General features: G+C 41.1%; 1 protein-coding gene across 1 annotated transcript; it reads left to right on the top strand.

Moving 5' to 3' along the window:
- Positions 1–748: 748 nt before the first annotated feature.
- LOC143419105 (uncharacterized) lies at positions 749–5,373 on the top strand. The gene is made up of 6 exons (XM_076885394.1): positions 749–843; positions 2,402–2,746; positions 3,017–3,175; positions 4,881–4,976; positions 5,071–5,102; positions 5,218–5,373. The coding sequence occupies exons 1-6, from the start codon at positions 804–806 to the stop codon at positions 5,371–5,373; spliced, it is 828 nt and encodes a 275-aa protein (XP_076741509.1). The 5' UTR covers positions 749–803.
- Positions 5,374–19,013: the final 13,640 nt, after the last annotated feature.

Raw genomic sequence — 19,013 nt, 5'->3', positions numbered from 1 at the left:
TTGAAAAGGGACGTTGAAAGTGCTTAAAAAGTGCTTGAATTTGGCCCTGAAAAAGGCGTATGAACCCTGCATGCAGGACTAATTTGGACTAAATCAAAAGGGCCGTGCAGCCCTGGTTCACTCAAGGTAATGTCTGTAAAACATAAATATAATAAGTAAATTTCTTAATAAAGTTATAATATTAAGATATTGAGAAGACAAGGCATTTCAGTTTCTTAGTTAATAATAGAGATAGCAATGCCAAGAAGATGCCTTGGATTGGCCCCTTCTCATCCCAGTTAGTTAGAGTTCATTGGGAGTATTTAATGAACATAAGTATGATTTTCTTATATAGCTGTGGTTTGAATGGCTACTTTGCAATATGAAAGAATCCTCAGACTGTCCTCTGATACCCGTGACATGGTCAGCAGAGTCTGCTTGTTGAGTTTGATGCCCTTGAGCTTAATGGACTGTATGTACTAAAACAAATGGAAGAGCCAGTGGTGAAGAGTTCATACCCTGAAAGAGTCATGAACTAATTCTTCTTAGAAGACTGATGAAGGCTTCCATATGGCATGTTCCCTGTTTCTTTCTCCCTCTTTTTTTTAGCTAAAGAGGGACGGTCAAACAACATCATGCCCATTTAATAATGACAGTAGCTGAAGGCAAACAAGATGCAATCATTTCTTGGTACAATCACAGCTTTGTAGCTTTACTCAATCTTTGAGCAGTGAATCAGATGACTAATTTGAGGCGGACTGCTAGACATTTCTGCTGCGCTATTTATTTTTTTTACTTACCTTATTTTCTACTCAGATAAAAAAATGAAGCCCCTTCATGTCCTCGTGTCTTTTTGCTTCTCAGGTGAGTTTTGATCAGTTCTATCCAGAGGCATTTGTTTTAATCAGTAAAAGCTATATTCTATTTTAATGTGTACTTATACATGAATTGAAGTGAAGAAATAAATGCAATATGTGTAGGTGAATCATTTTTTGGAGTTATCTTCATGGCATTTTCTTAAATGAAAATGGATCTTTTTGATCTGTTAGAGCAGTTTTGAAATTGTCAGGTCATCTCCAGTAATTTCAAAAATAAATAGAATATTTTACTTTTAATGAATGTCTGATTAATTAAATTTATGTGAATTATGAGGCTATTCTGAATACAATCAAAGATTGCTCTAATATGATGTATAGACTTTAACTGGTTTTTATTTGTAATGCAGTGCAGTGACTTTGAATCTTGATTAAACTCTAAAAAAAGATAAAAACTAATTTTTGCAATTGTTCGCAATGCATGCAATATAATCATAATGTTAAGCCATCAAAAGCGATCTTATTCAGTATAGTTGAATGTACTACTCTTATTATATTATCATTAATATAATTAATGATATAAATATCATTAATATCATCTTAAATTGATATGTACAACAAGAGAGTAAGTTAAGATGTTTGGTGTGATCATTTTTGTGTTATATTAATTATAAGTTACAGTCATACAATTCTTAATATTTTTGCTTTTTTAACTTTATTACTTACATATTTATAATGAAATGGCAACATAATATTATGATAGAATAGAATTGAGTGGGGAAATGTTGTTATTTCAATGCAATGAATTGCAAGTATAATAAATTATGAAGTAGTCTGTATTTTATATATATTTTAAATTTAGTCTTCAGTCACATTTTGGTTAAGTTTATGAAAGAACCATGGTTTGGGTTAAAATAGTCCCTTTCAAAAATAGTAAACAAATATCAGAGAGCTTGTCTGGCAGAAATCAGTTAAACTGTTTATCTTTTCATCAATGTTTTTATAATGCTTGAGGATACTTAACTCTGGCTGTGAAATAAAAGGTTTCTTTGTTTAGCCTCTTCTCTGCATGGATATGCATTTTTTTCCTAATTTGCAGAGAATGTTTGAAGGATTAGAAGTCTACAGTGCTTTCTTTTAATGCCATTAAACTGTATTTTATAATTTCCTTGACTCAAACCAACAGTTAACTATGGTATATCAGTTGATCTTATTTTTATAGCAGAGCAGCACTCTCCTCAGTGCATTTTATATCATAAGGTAAAGCTAAAGAGAATGGTTCCCTTGGAAAGAAAGAAACTCACCGGTGTTAGACTCAGGGGAAAAAAAGCATGAACCATTTGGGGTGAGGAGAAAATGGAAAGATAGAAGACAAGCATTCAGAGAAAACAAACATAAAGATCAACCCTGAGCAGGTTAGTAGGGCATGATCCATGATGTCATGTGGACATCAAGTTTCAATTTGAATGAAATGAAATGTTTTTTCCAAATGCATGAGAAGATAAAGAAGTCAGTACAGCAAGAAATATAATTTGTGTTCACCACATTTGTATGCTGGTTAGAGCCAGTGTTAAGCTGTAACCAGGCCTTTTTGTGTCAAACTGCAGCTGTGAGTATGGTGGCCTCAGAAGTGCTAGAGGTGAGCGGCCGTGTTGGTGGTGAGGTCTCCATCCTCTGCTCCGGTAGCTGGAACAGAGACAGCGGTGCCAAACACAACAGCATGTATTTCTGCAAAGGAGTCTGCTCCAGCGAAAGCATTCTCATTCAGAGCGAGAGGAGGCGATCCACCGTCGCAAGTCAAGGGAGATACAGCATTAACAATGGCAGAGAAGATGGAGTCTTCAATGTGGCCATAAAGAAGCTGGAGAAAGCGGACACAGGGAGATATCGCTGTGGAGTGGAGAAAACCTTGAATGTGTTGTATCGGGAAATTAATCTCATAGTTGTAGAAGGTAGGTTAAGTTTCCTGCAGGTTTCCTCCATTGGTGCAGGTGACCCATTTTAAGGTTAAAGTTTTAACTGTAGGTTAGCATAATGCAATCATTTGACCATTTTTGTGCACTAATGTTGAGCCCACCAGTATGTGGCTGGCATTTGCAATACTTAACTAAATTAAGACTGAAATGTATATTAACTTCGTTATTAACAAAGTTAATAACAGTGTCACATGAGCACACAAGCATTATCTCTCACCAGTCTTCCTGCGTCCTCTTCTCTCAAAGCTTCCACTGTTCCCAGATCTCCTTCCTCCACTACTATCATTCCGAACAAAACAGCACTTCTGTCACATGACAGCTTTACATCCAGCACCGAGCAATCACCAGCACCATCTTCACCCTCAGATGGAAAGAGAAACAGACATGAAGCATCCCGACTCACAGGTATTTCAAGGCTGAATGGATCTGATAGCAAGCTTAACAACAACAAATACAGCATGTATGTATAGAAAAACTCTGGATAAGAATGGTTTAATCAGACTCAGATTTATACATTACACCAAAGTTGATTTTTTGGGTGCTACAGCATAGCATTGCTTCCAACTGATGGCATGAAGATACTTGCTCAGTAATAACAAAATAATGACATTCCACAGTCTTGCTTACACATTCTCCATTTCGTTGTTTTGATGTATTCATGGTGCAGATGTCATAGTTGTATTTGTGGTACTCACAATCTAGCTACAGCTGGATACCTGTCCAGGGTCTCTACCCTGACTTTTGCCCTATGATAGCTGCAATAGGCTCCAGCCCCCTGCGACCTTGATAAGGATAAGCGGAAGAGAATGGATAAAATGGACTTAAATTTTTACTTGTAATATAATAATTGTTTTAGTGGTTTGGGTTTTTGGCTTTCACCAAATGTGGCACTGTTAAAATGCCAAACATCTCCACTTTGGTCTCATCTGTCTAAGGGACATAGTTCCAGAAGTCTTAAGAACATTCAGGTGAATACCTGAATACTGCAGACCTGCAAACTGCTACAACTAGTGCAAGAGGTAGTCCCACTTACTCTAGCAGCACCTGGCTACTGCTTTCTGTTAGATTTGGATTGTTGATTGTCATTTATGCTTAGAAATATTTACTTATGTATGCTTAGAGTTTTATAATTAGTTGTAGATTGGTAGAGGTTTGATCCTTAATAGTCTGCAAACTTTGTGTGCATTAGAGAGCACTCTAGGAGCATGAGAGAGGTCGTACCTTGTTTTATTGTTTTACGGTAGGATTAACGTAGCTACGTCTGTTCTAGTCTAAGTGCTTTTTGTTTAGATGAACTGCTGGACTTCCTCACCGTGTTATCTAGGGTGAACCATCTAGGGTGAGGGGGAGACTACCCTCTTCCTGACCAAGAGGACCCCCCCCCCCCCCCCCCCCCCACACACACAGAGTATTCTTTGTTCACATGTATACCTATGTAAGATGCTATATGTTAATGACCCTATGCATATTCATGTAACCACAATAAAAGGAGTGCTATGGGGAACCTGGCTGAGAGCCTGATGGGGGTCAAGTGGTGGAACGACACTTGGCTCCAGGCAGGTCTCCCTCATGCATGAGTAACAAGAAGAACTTTGCCTACTTCGTGTCTTGCTTGCTGTGTAATTATATTGCCTTCAACGTTCCAGCGAATAGGTTCAAGCTACAAACCTTTCACTTTCCTTCTTAATTCCCATGCAAGCATCAAACGTTTGCTTAGTTTTTCCACACAGTGCTTCTCCATTTTGGTTTAGGTTTTGTTAAATAGATAACGACACAGTGTACAATGTCATGTTTTGTAGTTCACCTGAGATAATTTTTAAATGTTGTCATAGATTAAAAAAATGTAATAAATGAAAATTTAAAGTTTTAACTATACTGTCACATTTGTCACACAAATTTTGGCAAAGTGGTACACCATAAAAGTAACTTTACTCCTAGAATACAGGGAATATTATCAACAGAATTAAATTTTAACATGACACAAGATATTGATCAGTGCTTTTTTTCCATAAAAATAAGAAGATTTAAAATGTGTTTAGGACAACTGTCTTGATTTGTTTTTTGAACCTGCTGTTCTCCAAACTAAAGGAAAGTCTTTTGTTTTGTGCAGACACTACAATGGTCATCATTGTCTCAGGGAGCTTAGCTCTTCTGGTCTGTGCCATCATCCCTGTTATTTTCTATGGACACTGGCGGAGTCACACAGGCTAGTAGCACAGGTTTAGAGACAGTAAAGTATAATAATTCCATGGCAGGGTATTGTTCAGGTACATTACAAATTTTTTTGTTTATCTCAAAAGGTCCGAACAGAGCTGAAGACAACAAGGGTGAGGTGAGTGACCATTTGTTATTCAACTATTTTAAAACTGAGTTTCCATATCTAAAGGCTGTTTCAAACACTAATGTTCACTGCTCAGAAAATAGCTACAATGGTGATTTATTCACAGGGTGATCATCGGGAGGAAAATACAGATGTTGGATCTGGTCAGGTTGCAGTGGAGCTGCAGGCCTTTGAGTCAGATGTTGCTCCAGAGACCGATGATAATTACACCTCCGAATATGCTGCCATCTACGAGGCACGAGAACCTCAAACCATGGACTGAGAAGTTTTTTTTGTCCTGACAGCTTATTTTCTTCTTTGAATTTTACATAAAAAATAAAGTAAACTATTTGACTCTAATTCTTTGAGAGATTTTTCATATTTCTATATTTGAATTTGGAGCCTTTAGTTGGTTTTATATCATAAACAATAAGCTGAGACATTAGAAACATGAACAATAGCATAAAGAACTATGATTAACAACTAAAGGTTGTATTTCTAAACATAAATTCAAAGTGGTATCATAGTCATACCAAATCATGGTCCGACACACAAGCGGTATATTCAACCTTTACACTTTTTTCTAGCAGCCTTTACAGAATGTGGCCTTAGGTCACATTTATTTCATTTAGCTTGTCTGTTACTTGCTGTCACATCACATGGCTTACTTAAACCTACAGAAAGGAAATAGAAGAGTGACTTTGGATGTTTGTATGCAGATTATTTAGATGGACATCATACATGCAGTATAATGCAGCATAGGTGTACAGGGAGTGCAGAATTATTAGGCAAATGAGTATTTTGTCCACATCATCCTCTTCATGCATGTTGTCTTACTCCAAGCTGTATAGGCTCTAAAGCCTACTACCAATTAAGCATATTAGGTGATGTGCATCTCTGTAATGAGAAGGGGTGTGGTCTAATGACATCAACACCCTATATCAGGTGTGCATAATTATTAGGCAACGTCCTTTCCTTTGGCAAAATGGGTCAAAAGAAGGACTTGACAGGCTCAGAAAAGTCAAAAATAGTGAGATGTCTTGCAGAGGGATGCGGCAGTCTCAAAATTGCAAAGCTTCTGGAGCGTGATCATCGAACAATCAAGCGTTTCATTTAAAATAGTCAACAGGGTCGCAAGAAGCGTGTGGAAAAACCAAGTTGCAAAATAACTGCCCATGAACTGAGAAAAGTCAAGCGTGCAGCTGCCAAGATGCCACTTGCCACCAGTTTGGCCATATTTCAGAGCTGCAACATCACTGGAGTGCCCAAAAGCACAAGGTGTGCAATACTCAGAGACATGGCCAAGGTAAGAAAGGCTGAAAGACGACCACCACTGAACAAGACACACAAGCTGAAACGTCAAGACTGGGCCAAGAAATATCTCAAGACTGGTTTTTCTAAGGTTTTATGGACTGATGAAATGAGAGTGAGTCTTGATGGGCCAGATGGATGGGCCTGTGGCTGGATTGGTAAAGGGCAGAGAGCTCCAGTCCGACTCAGACGCCAGCAAGGTGGAGGTGGAGTACTGGTTTGGGCTGGTATCATCAAAGATGAGCTTGTGGGGCCTTTTTGGGTTGAGGATGGAGTCAAGCTCAACTCCCAGTCCTACTGCCAGTTTCTGGAAGACACCTTCTTCAAGCGGTGGTACAGGAAGAAGTCTGCATCCTTCAAGAAAAACATGATTTTCATGCAGGACAATGCTCCATCACACGCGTCCAAGTACTCCACAGCGTGGCTGGCAAGAAAGGGTATAAAAGAAGAAAAACTAATGACATGGCCTCCTTGTTCACCTGATCTGAACCCCATTGAGAACCTGTGGTCCATCATCAAATGTGAGATTTACAAGGAGGAAAACAGTACACCTCTCTGAACAGTGTCTGGGAGGCTGTGGTTGCTGCTGCACGCAATGTTGATGGTGAACAGATCAAAACACTGACAGAATCCATGGATGGCAGGCTTTTGAGTGTCCTTGCAAAGAAAGGTGGCTATATTGGTCACTGATTTGTTTTTGTTTTGTTTTTGAATATCAGAAATGTATATTTGTGAATGTGGAGATGTTATATTGGTTTCACTGGTAAAAAAAAAAAATTGAAATGGGTATATATTTGTTTTTTGTTAAGTTGCCTAATAATCATGCACAGTAATAGTCACCTGCACACACAGATATCCCCCTAAAATAGCTAAAACTAACAACAAACTAAAAACTACTTCCAAAAACATTCAGCTTTGATATTAATGAGTTTTTTGGGTTCATTGAGAACATGGTTGTTGTTCAATAATAAAATTATTCCTCAGAAATACAACTTGCCTAATAATTCTGCACTCCCTGTAGATTATTTTGGTTAGATTATTCATAAGGAGACAAAAGGAAACAAAAATTATTAAAACGTTTGTTGATATGAAAATATTCTTTTAGTTTATAAAGTGGTTCTGCTTCAGTATTCTTTAAAGAACATAATGTTCGCAAGCACTGTGACCACACGATGAGTCAGACATCTACTGGTACAGACATGCACGTCTGCTACAAAATGTTGACTTCTTTGTGGCTTACTTGCTAGGAAGGATGTGTTTGGTGACAAAGTCATTGGGGGGCACAGTCATTTCTTAAACCATTAAACGACTACTCTAAAAAACAATGACTCATATTACTGAGCTTTCTCAAGGTAAAGATTACTTTGTGTGGGCCATTTAATTTGTTCTTAAAAAAAAAAAGCTTTTCTGTCATTTAATGCTGTTACATTCTTGGTCTAAAGAGGGAACTGAACGCAACAAGAAAAGTGACCCTCCAGTCACACACCACCCAAGAAAGAGCAAAAACAGAATACTTTTCAAAATACTATGCAGCCATTTATTTAAGTCAGCAGTGAGCAATGCCAAAATAACAAAACTCTAAAGGGCCCTAAGCCCAACCAAAAGACAACTTGCTTACCTAAGCTTATAAGTGATAAACAGGAGGAAACTGAGCCAACAGAAATCGACAGATTATTTTATAAAGATGATTTTTCAAAAGCAGAACCTGCAGAAGCCAGTCTGTCCTTCATTGTGGCTTCTTATGTGTGCTCATGGCTGGTTAGGTCTACACTCACCTTGTTGTATTATTTTTAATAGACTGAAAATGTCTGAATATAATTTACCAAGTACTAATTGTTTATAGGACAAGATGGAGAGTTGTGGATCATATGCACATATTTAAATATGTTTTAAGTTTTTAACAATTAGCCTTGTAAAGGCACAGCCTGAGGCGACTATTTAGAAAAGAAAGAACTACTTAACTAACAGTTTTTCAGCCACAATGAAGACCATTTCTTTCATCCCCTGGTTTTTGGTAATGCGGCTCCTTCAGCATGATGGTTTACTTCAGATCCAGTGTCCACCATCTGGTTTGAGGTTTAGCACCATGACAGGCACCAACCACCTTGCAGCTGCAGCTCAGTGCAGCCGCTTCACCAATGGAGGTGCTGAACATGGTCTGCTTAGGCTAAATGTCCCCAGTCTTCCTCTGACAGCTCAGCACTTTTTAAGGATTCAAGGAGCTTTATTGTCATTCACATAGACATAGAGTGCAACAACCTGAGTACCAGTATGGAGCATGGATATAAAATGTAGGTATAAATATAGGTATAAATATTTTAGCAGCAAAAGGGCATGATGACCAGCATTGATAAAGTGACAGTGTCAGTAAGTGTCATTAGTGATTAAGGTGCTACAATATCAGCTCTTGTCCATTTATGCATTGAGAAGTCTCACAGCTTCAAAATGAAGCTGCTTCTCAGTCTGGTGGTTTTGCATTTAATGCTCCTCAGAGACTGTTTTTCCTGTCTCATCATTGTTTGTGATGCAACCAACCACAGCTGTGTCGTCCGCAAACTTCACAATATGACAGCCTGGATGGTTGGGTAAGCAGTCATATGTAAGCAGCATGAACAGGAGGGGACTTGGCACACAGCCCTGAGGGGAGCCAGTGCTGAGGACTATGGAAGATAAGGAGACATTGTGGATCCTCACAGACGGCGGTCTGTTGGCCAGCAAGTCCAGAACCCAGTTACAAAGAGAGGAACTCAGTCCAAGAGTCAGTAACTTATCAACAAGTGTCTGCGGGATCATTGTGTTGAACGCAGATGAGAAGTCCATAAAGAGCATACTATTAGTCCTTTATTCATCCAGGTAAAAAATCTCATTGAGAATAAAAATCTCATTTTCGAACGTATGAATTCTTCTGCTCCAGGTGGATGAGGGTGGTTTGAACCACAGAAGAGATGGCATCTTCTGTGGATCGATTCTTCCGGTAGGCGTACTGGTCTGGGTCTGAAGTGACACTGATGGTGGCTTTGATATGGGCCATAATCAGCCTCTCAAAGCATTTTGTGACAATCGGCGTGAGGGTTACTGGGTGATAGTCATTTCGACCTGTCACAGCAGAGCTCTTGGGGACTGGGATGATGGTGGCGGTCTTCATACAGGTGGGGACAGCTGCCTGAATGAGGGAGGAGTTAAAGATGTCTGTCAGGACCTCAGTGAGCTGATCAGCCCAGTTCCTCAAAACCCGCCTGGGGATGTTATCTGGGGCGGCAGCTTTGCGGGGTTTAATCCTCTTGAGGGTCCTCTTCACTTCAGCTGTGGTCACACTGAGGGTTTCTTCATCTGATGGTGGTGAGAGTCTGTTTGTTGGGGAGGGGGTTAGGTTAGGGTCCTCAAAGTGGGTATAGAACCAGTTGAGAGCCTCAGGCAGAGAAGGATCCCTAGGGCATTGTGTATCCAAAAGTATTCAGCCCCCTTGAACTTTTCCACATTTTGTCACATTACAGCCACAAACATGAATCAATTTTATTGGAATTCCACGTGAAAGACCAACACAAAGTGGTGTACATGTGAGAAGTGGAACGAAAATCATACATGATTCCAAACATTTTTTACAAATAAATAACAGCAAAGTGGGGTGTGTGTAATTATTCAGCCCCCTGAGTCAATACTTTGTAGAACCACCTTTTGCTGCAATTACAGCTGCCAGTCTTTTAGGGTTTGTCTCTACCAGCTTTGCACATCTAGAGACTGAAATCCTTGCCCATTCTTCTTTGCAAAACAGCTCCAGCTCAGTCAGATTAGATGGACAGCGTTTGTGAACAGCAGTTTTCAGATCTTGCCACAGATTCTTGATTGGATTTAGGACTTTGACTGGGCCATTCTAACACATGGATATGTTTGGTTTTAAACCATTCCATTGTTGCCCTGGCTTTATGTTTAGGGTAGTTGTCCTGCTGGAAGGTGAACCTTCGCCTCAGTCTCAAGTCTTTTGCAGACTAAAAGAGGTTTTCTTCCAAGATTGCCCTGTATTTGGCTCCATCCATCGTCCCATCAACTCTGACCAGCTTCCGTGTCCCTGCTGAAGAGAAGCACCCCCCGAGCATGATGCTGCCACCACCATATCTGACAGCGGGGATGGTGTGTTCAGAGTGATGTACAGTGTTAGTTTTCCGCCACACATAGCATTTTGCATTTTGGCCAAAAAGTTCAATTTTGGTCTCATCTGACCAGAGCACCTTCTTCCACATGTTTGCTGTGTCCCTCACATGGCTTGTGGCAAACTGCAAACAGGACTTCTTATGGTTTTCTGTTAACAATGGCTTTCTTCTTGCCTCTCTTCCATAAAGGCCAACTTTGTGCAGTGCACGACTGATAGTTGTCCTATGGACAGATTCCCCCACCTGAGCTGTAGATCTCTGCAGCTCGTCCAGAGTCACCATGGGCCTCTTGGCTGCATTTCTGATCAGCGCTCTCCTTGTTCGGCCTGTGAGTTTAGGTGGACGGCCTTGTCTTGGTAGGTTTACAGTTGTGCCATACTCCTTCCATTTCTGAATGATCGCTTGAACAGTGCTCCCTGGGATGTTCAAGGCTTGGGAAATCTTTTTGTAGCCTAATCCTGCTTTAAATTTCTCAACAACTTTATCCCTGACCTGTCTGGTGTGTTCTTTGGACTTCATGGTGTTGTTGCTCCCAATATTCTCTTAGACAACCTCTGACGCCATCACAGAGCAGCTGTATTTGTACTGACATTAGATTACACACACAGGTGCACTCTATTTAGTCATTAGCACTCATCAGGCAATGTCTATGGGCAACTGACTGCACTCAGACCAAGACCCTTTGCTCGCACACCCCACTTTTCAATTATTTATATGTAAAAAATGTTCGGAATCATGTATGATTTTTGTTCCACTTCTCACGTGTACACCACTTTGTATTGGTCTTTCATGTGGAATTCCAATAAAATTGATTCATGTTTGTGGCTGTAATGTGTAATGGCCCCCTAGGGTTTCACACCCTAGGCCTCAGGTTGACTTTCAGTTTTTTTTAATTGTATCATCAACTCTGTGGCTGTATGTTCTGGACACGGGTGATGAGGAGGGCTGGAAAAGTTCAAGGGGGCCGAATACTTTTGCAAGCCACTGTATTTCACGTTTTTCCCTGACACTGGGTTGGGAGGTAAATGCAAACATAAAAAGTAGAATGTTTGTAATTTTGATATGAAAATATGTTTTTAGTCTAAAAAGAAGTTCTGCTTTAGTTTTTTTTTTTAATAAAATAATTTGAATAAGCTCTGTGTGTCACAAAACAAATGGTAGCCAGTGAGGAGTTCTGGAGAGACTGGAGGCTATGAATTTCTTTGTCTTACTGTGCAGGTGGGAGACGGAAGCGTTGAAGGAGAGGTGGTGCGGGTTTGGTGGTGTGTGTCGGCTGTCCTGAGCGTTGAAGGTTCTGTGGTAGTGTGACGGCAGGAGGGCAGGCAGGTGAGGCAAGGAGATAATTCCCAAAACCAGGCAGTTGAAACAGATTTCCAGGATGTTTGAAAGTAAGTGAAGCTTAGCAACAGTATACATGCTGTATGATAATAACTTATTACATTACCCACAACAAATGACATAAAAAATCCACCCATCCATCCATTCGCTTCCGCTTATCCTTTTCAGGGTCGCGGGGGGCTCTGGAGCCTATCCCAGCTGTCATAGGGCGAGAGGCAGGGTACACCCTGGACAGGTCACCAGCACGTATGTCAAAACAGTTTAAACACTGTCACCATGGTGGAAATGTAGCTCTCATTTACTCGCTTTTGTACTGACAAACCTTCAAAAGTCAGATTAATAGCAGACCTGACCCATTTACAGATATATGTCCTCCACGACTCAATAGGCAAGTCTGTGTGCAGTGACTGCAGTGTGAGCTTAGGGCCGGATTGTCCAGCCTTTGAAATTGTCAGTGAATATATTTACTTGCTAAATATTCATTTACATATTTTATCGTGATTGTGGCAAGCTCACACGGTTGTGGATTATGTTGATGCATGTTACCCCTTTTTATGTTTTTCACTATTCAGGTTGTAAATGTAGAGCCTGCAGGGACCACTTAGAATAAGAAAGATGATACTTTATCAGTGAGAATGAAGACTATTTCTTTCATATCCTGCCTTGTGATTTCCAAAAATTTATACTTTAGTTAATTAAACATTCATTTTGATGCCTAATATCTCTCAAATTTTATAGCAGCTTCACTTACAGATGGAGCCATAATCAATGTAGAAGGGATTTGAGGGGAGAAGTGTCTCTTTCCAGTCCTCGCACAAATTTTCATGGAACAGCAACAAGTATTTCTGCAAAGATCCATGTACAAGCACAGGAGACATACTGGTTAGGGAGGATAACTCTGGTGGACTCTGGGAATAGATCCTTCACTGGGACCTTCAGTCATCTCCAGCTGTCAGACTCACAGAAATAATGGTGTGGAGTGGACAGGTGTGGTTTCGGCACATATACTGAAGTTCATCTTACAGTAAAGAAAGGTGCTTGTATTTGATTTAAATAAAATGTATAGTTACGCTTAATTTAATTGCTATTTCTGGATTAACAAAGGTATTGTTCCCCATTAATGGTGTAGTGTAAGTCAGGAAATTTAAGTTTCTGCAACTAATCAACAGAAAAACATGCTTTTTGATTACAGAAAAGTAAATATATATTTACCCCATAAGAACCTTACAGCAGTTGAAGTTATGTTACAGGCAGAGCTTATAAAATAAAGTGTATTTATAAATGTTAATAATTTTGTGGTTCTCAGTATTTTTGCATTAAGATTTGACTGTAACTCCTTGTGACAGATGAGTAAATAAAAACAGAATACAGTGATATTCAAATCTCAGTTTATTGAGAATAGAACATAGAGAGCATATCAAATGTGTTTCAACTAAGAGAAGGTAACATCCACCAATCCATTTTTCTACCATACATGCCCCCTTGGGACAGATGTGGGGCCAATATGGATAGACCCAAAGGCCTACAGCGAGCAGCCCACCACCATGAAATGTAGGGTACATCTGGGCATCAAACTTTCAGGATAATTGTGAAATTGTTCTACTATTTATGGAGAGGAGTTTTTTGCACATTGGTGTACCTCCGCCCATCTTCTAAAAAACTCTCTATAGATGCTCTTTTTTAGATAGTAAATGGTAAAATGGTAAATGGATTGGTTCTTATATAGCAGTTTTGTACTCTACCTGACCAATCAAAGCACTTTATACAACTTTAGTCAACTTTATACAAGTTGCCTCATTCACCCTTTCAGAGTAACCAACAGGACATATCAAAGTACCAAAAGGACATATCAAAGCACCAACAGAACCCACTTACTGGACAGGAACCATGAAGCCTACATACCTTTCAACAGGTACAATAAATATATAACATAATCAAATTTCAGTCCATATAAATATGAGTCACATATAAATTAAAACAAAGTGAAATTCCTTTCTGTCCTATACAGCCTTGAATTTCATTACTGAAGAACCTAAATGAATAAAATTTGACAATTCTTTTGCTTTTATCAGGCGCCACCATTGGGGTTTTGCTTTGATCTCTATTTTGCTACTGGCAGTATGCTTCAGGAAGTACAAAAAACCTCAAAACATGACCTACAAGTTTATTGCAACATAACAGACCTCAGCAATGCAAACAAAAGAGAGGTATGAATCAGAAACTGGAGATCACCCTGACAATTGTTTCTAAAAGCCAGGAGAAAGCCACCCAGTTTTTCACTCATGTGAGGTAACTGGTTCTGATGTCCTGTTCTTTTTTCTTTGCACTGTATTTTTTTTTAGCTCAAGGGGCTGACCTCAGTTTTTTAATCACAAGTTGGAAGTGACTTAAATTCCCTCAAGTAGCCTTTTGGTGGTTAGATCGTCATTTTAGAATGTTGGTATTTTGACAGGAGAGCTGGATTCCACTAGGCTGAGGCAGATCTGGGCATCCTTGCAGATAATTGTAGTAGATATATGTATGGATACAAAGGTCCTGATTTTTTTTTTTCCTAATTCACACAATATACTTTAGCAGTCTAAAAAAAATAAAATATTGGATTTTCTAGCTCCCCGAGGGAGACTGGGGACATTGAGTCCGAATGGACCATGTTCAGGGTCACCAAGGGGAGCCACCACACTGAAGAAGGAGTCCTATCAGGCATAGTTAGCCTGTGGGACTTCGGAGCAGCTGATAGGTACTGACAGACCAAGCGGAACGCTGCGGGGGTAGTGGCTGAAGCAAAAACTTGGGAGTAGGAGGAGTTCGGAGAAGCCATGGAAAAAGACTTTCGGACTGCCTCGAAAAGATTCTGGCAAACCGTCAGGTGACTCAGGATGGGAAAACAGTGTTCTACCTACACTGTGTATAGTGCGGGCGGACCACTGCTGACTTCGACTAAGAAAGTTGTCGGGCGGTGGAAGAAATACTTTGGTTTTTTTTTTTTGTTTTTGTTTTTTCGCCTGTCCCATTTGGTTCTTTAGCCATCAGAATTGTTGTCTGAAGACCAACAAGGATACCCAATGGATTTACTTTGCCAAATGGATCATCGTGGCATTGCCGTATTGGTCCATTTGGTCGATCTTTGTTTTTATTATTTATTATATTTTATTTTTCAGATGTTACAGACGGGACAGACATGAGTGAGAGATAGCAAAGGGAGAAAGAAAGAGGAAGGAAAAGAAAAACAGAAGGGGAGAGGGACAGTGAGAAAGGGGGGGAGAAAAAAAATAAAAATCTCCTGGATCACCTGTTGAGAGAAGAATAGAAAACAAGCAAAAAAAGACAAAAAAAAAGGAAACAAAGCAACATACTAAACACAACACCATCGCATTAATCTAGCTAAGTGTAAACAGCAGTAAATACTAAATATTCAATGTTGTTGTGCAGCACGCAGGACAGATGTGCTTCGAGGTAGCAGCCAAGAAAGGTGTAATTTGGGTCTACGAGCAGTGAACACCCGTGTGCATACCTGTGTGGATCAGCGTGCTTGTATTCCAAAGGTTTCTCCATGTAACGATCTGCTAGGGAGTGTGGGGGGGCCACAGCCCCGTCCTCCAGGGTGTGAAGCAGGTATGGAGGAGATCAAAACTCCAGACATCCAGAGGCCCCCAGAACACAAGAAACCATGGAAGACCAACAGAGGGGCAGCCGCGCCACTGTTCCAGTAAGAGCTGAGGAGAGTCCCAGATGAGGGTTCACTCAGCAGCCGCGGAGCAGAAGCCAGGGGGAGTTGCAGTGACGCGCCCGTGAGCTCCGCCGGCCGCCAGCTGTGCCTGAGTGACCGAGCCCCAGGCCGAGAGGCCGGGGGCACCCCACCCCCGAAGGGGCCCGAGCGAGCCCCAGGCTCCAGGCCCCGATAAGCGGCCGCCAAGGAGTGAGCCGGTGTGTACCTGGACGCCCACCCCCAGACACAAAGAACCACCAACGCACCGACACCTGAGGGAGTCCGCCACCGGCAGGGGAAGTGGTGGTAGGGGGAGATAGGCCTCCAAACCTTGGAGGGCCTGAGATGTCCCCAGAGAGGTGGCGTCTCATACCCAACCTGACATATAGACACAGACATACAGGCACACACAGACACAAACATCCATTCCCACCCTCATGCTCTCATATGCACTCACTCCACACTCAACCAACGTGGAGACAGACATAAAGAGACGCTGTACACACAATCACACTCCCCAAGCGTACTCTACAAACCGGGTCTAGGTACCCTTGCCCTGGAGGGGGGAACTGCACCCAGACCCAGGTGGTGTTACCCTTTTCCCTGCGGTGGGGAGAGGCAGACCACCCCGACTCCGTAGCAGCAGGGAGGCCCCACACTCCAGACCGCAGTCGGACGGCCAACTCCACCTAGCCCTCCCGCTCCAGCAGGCCGCAGAGAATGGGGGTGGGAGAAGACTCCAAACCTCCCTCCACCCGCTCATTGTAGTGTTGATGCATGTGTGTTCTAAGGTGTTCTAAAAAAAAAAAAAGGAAGAAATACTTTGAGGACCTCCTTAATCGTACTGGCATGTCTTCCGCAGAGAAAGCAGATTCTGGGGACAAAGGGGATGGCCCGCCAATCCCCGGAGCAAGGTCACTGAGGGAGTTAAACAACTTCTTGGTGGCATAGCCCCTGGGGTGGATGAGGTCCGCCCCGAGTTCCTGAAGGCTCTGGATGTTGTAGGGCTGTCTTGGTTGACATGCCTCTACAATGTTGCATGGAGACCAGGGGCAGTACCCCTGGATTGGCAGACCGGGTAGGTGTTCCAACTATAGGGGAATCACACTCCTCAGCCTCCCTGGTAAGGTCTATGCCAGAGTGCTGGAAGGGAGAGTTAGTCTGCTAGTCGAACCTCGGATACAGGAGGAACAATGCGGTTTTCGTCCTGGTCATAGAACACTGGATCAGCTCTTTATTCTCTCAAGGATTCTTGAGGGTGCATGGGAGTTTGCCCAACCAGTCTACATGTGTTTTGCAGACATTCAACCGTTTCCCTCGGGGTGTCCTGTGGCGGGTGCTCGGGGAGTATGGGTTGTCTGGCCCATTCCTACGGGCCATTCAATCCTTATACTGTACAACCGCTGCAAGAGCTTGGTCCGCATAGCTGGCAATAAATCGGACTCTTTCCTCGTGGGTGATGGGCTCCGCCAGGGCTGCCCTTTGTCACTGATTCTGTTTGTAATTTCTATGGACAGAATTTCTAGGCGTAGCCAAGTGATGGAAGGCTTTCACTTGGGTGGTCTCAGAATCTCATCTCTGCTTTTCGCGGAGTAACCCTAACCCTAACCCTCAGAGTAGAGTCGCTGCTCCTTCACATCAAAAGGAGCCAGTTGAGGTGGTTCGGGCATCTGACAAGGATGCCTCCTGGGCACCTTCTGGGTGAGGTGTTCCGGGCATGTCCCACCGGGAGGAGGGTGCAGGGCAGACCCAGGACACGCTGGAGAGATTACATCTCTCGGCTGGCTGGATAAGCTGGAGGAGGTGGCTGGGGAGAGGGAGGTCTGGGCTTCTCTACTTGGGCTGCTGCCCCCGCAACCCAGCCCAAGATAAGCGGAAGAATTTGGATTTTCTAACATAAGTAAACATTATGGGATAAATGTGGGACATAAAATGCTCGTTTCTTTTGTCTTTGTCCATTTCAACAGATCACCAGCTACAATGACACAGAAGAAGACAAAGTGTAGTAAAAAGTCACACGAGAGGTTCTCTTTGTCTGCTCACCAATACAGACAAGATCCACCAACACCAACCAAATGTGGGGGTACCCCTCGATATCTATGAAAACATCTCTTTCTCCAAATTTCCTGCAGGTTCAGGATATTCACTCACAGAGGACCAAAATCACAATGATAATAACTCTGGGATCTACGTGAGTCCTTTGCCAGCTTTGTATATGTGAAAGAACAGGTGATAGTATCCTCAGAAACTACACATTTAAATTGAAAATGTGCAAAAAATAAAAAATAAAAAAATACAGAAAGCTCTACAAACAGTGAATGTCCTTGTGTCTGCAGAGCCCCCTGTGAATCCCTCAAAAAGCCCAGCGAACTTTGATTCGGTTTAGATTTATGGGAATAAATCAGTTAATATTAGAGATACAATTTTTATTAATGTTATGGATATTCAAAGACCAGTGAACCTCTTCAATAATGAGTCTTTATCTTACTAATCATGTACATTAAATTGTGCTGTCATTGTTACCACTTCATGTTTGTGGCTCCCTGTATTTACATAAATCAAACTTCTGTTGCACCAAAGTTGTCCACACAAGGTTAACCAGATCTGAAATAGGGTAAACACTTCTGGTTAAGGTCAGGGTAAGTGTTGTGCTATATCTCTGGTGGGTAAATGTTAGATAGTGTTGTATCCTGTGCATTTGTCCCTGTGTTTCTGACTATATGCATGAATATTGTGGTGAACAATATAACAATCTGTGTGTTTGCAGTGAGTGAGAGCTTGTGAAAAATGTGAGTGAGCTTGTGTCTGCACTAATACAGTGCATCTACAATTCAGTATGCTAAAGACTTTCTAAAAACAAAGCAGGAAGAAGTGAGAAATTAGGGATTATATACAAGCAAATGATTAGTTAAATGAAAAAAGAAAGACAAAGCAGTGATTGAGAGGTCAAACAAAACAAGCTGCATCCAAATAATACAAAAGATTACCATGAAATTATATTATCTTATGTACCTATATTTTATTTTATGTATTTCAACCATTTTCAAATTGAATATGTGTTCATGGCTTCACCAGTTATTTTTATTGTGTGTTAACAAATCAACTTTTTAATAAAAATGGTTAAAAAGTGTTTACTTTTTGTTTTGTCCTCTTGACAATAGAACAGATTATATTGTGAATTATTTATCTCGCTATTGTTTAAAATAATACAATTTTATCCTTTGCAAAAAGCTGGCTATATGAATGAGCGAAGCTGTGAAGATGAAAATGTAGCAGTATATAGCGAAGTGTAATTGGCTTTGTTGTTGTCAATTTGTAGCTTTTCTTGATTTCAGTTCCTGCTTTGTTTTAGTTTGTTAATTCATGCTGAAGATTGAATCATTTGACTGAAACTAAGTGTATACACACACACACAAAGTC

This window comes from Maylandia zebra, linkage group LG6 (assembly GCF_041146795.1).
Source record: "Maylandia zebra isolate NMK-2024a linkage group LG6, Mzebra_GT3a, whole genome shotgun sequence".
NCBI classification, from domain to species: domain Eukaryota; kingdom Metazoa; phylum Chordata; class Actinopteri; order Cichliformes; family Cichlidae; genus Maylandia; species Maylandia zebra.
The sequence above is the reverse complement of the archived record's forward strand: the minus strand, read 5'-3'. Positions and strand labels throughout refer to the sequence as shown.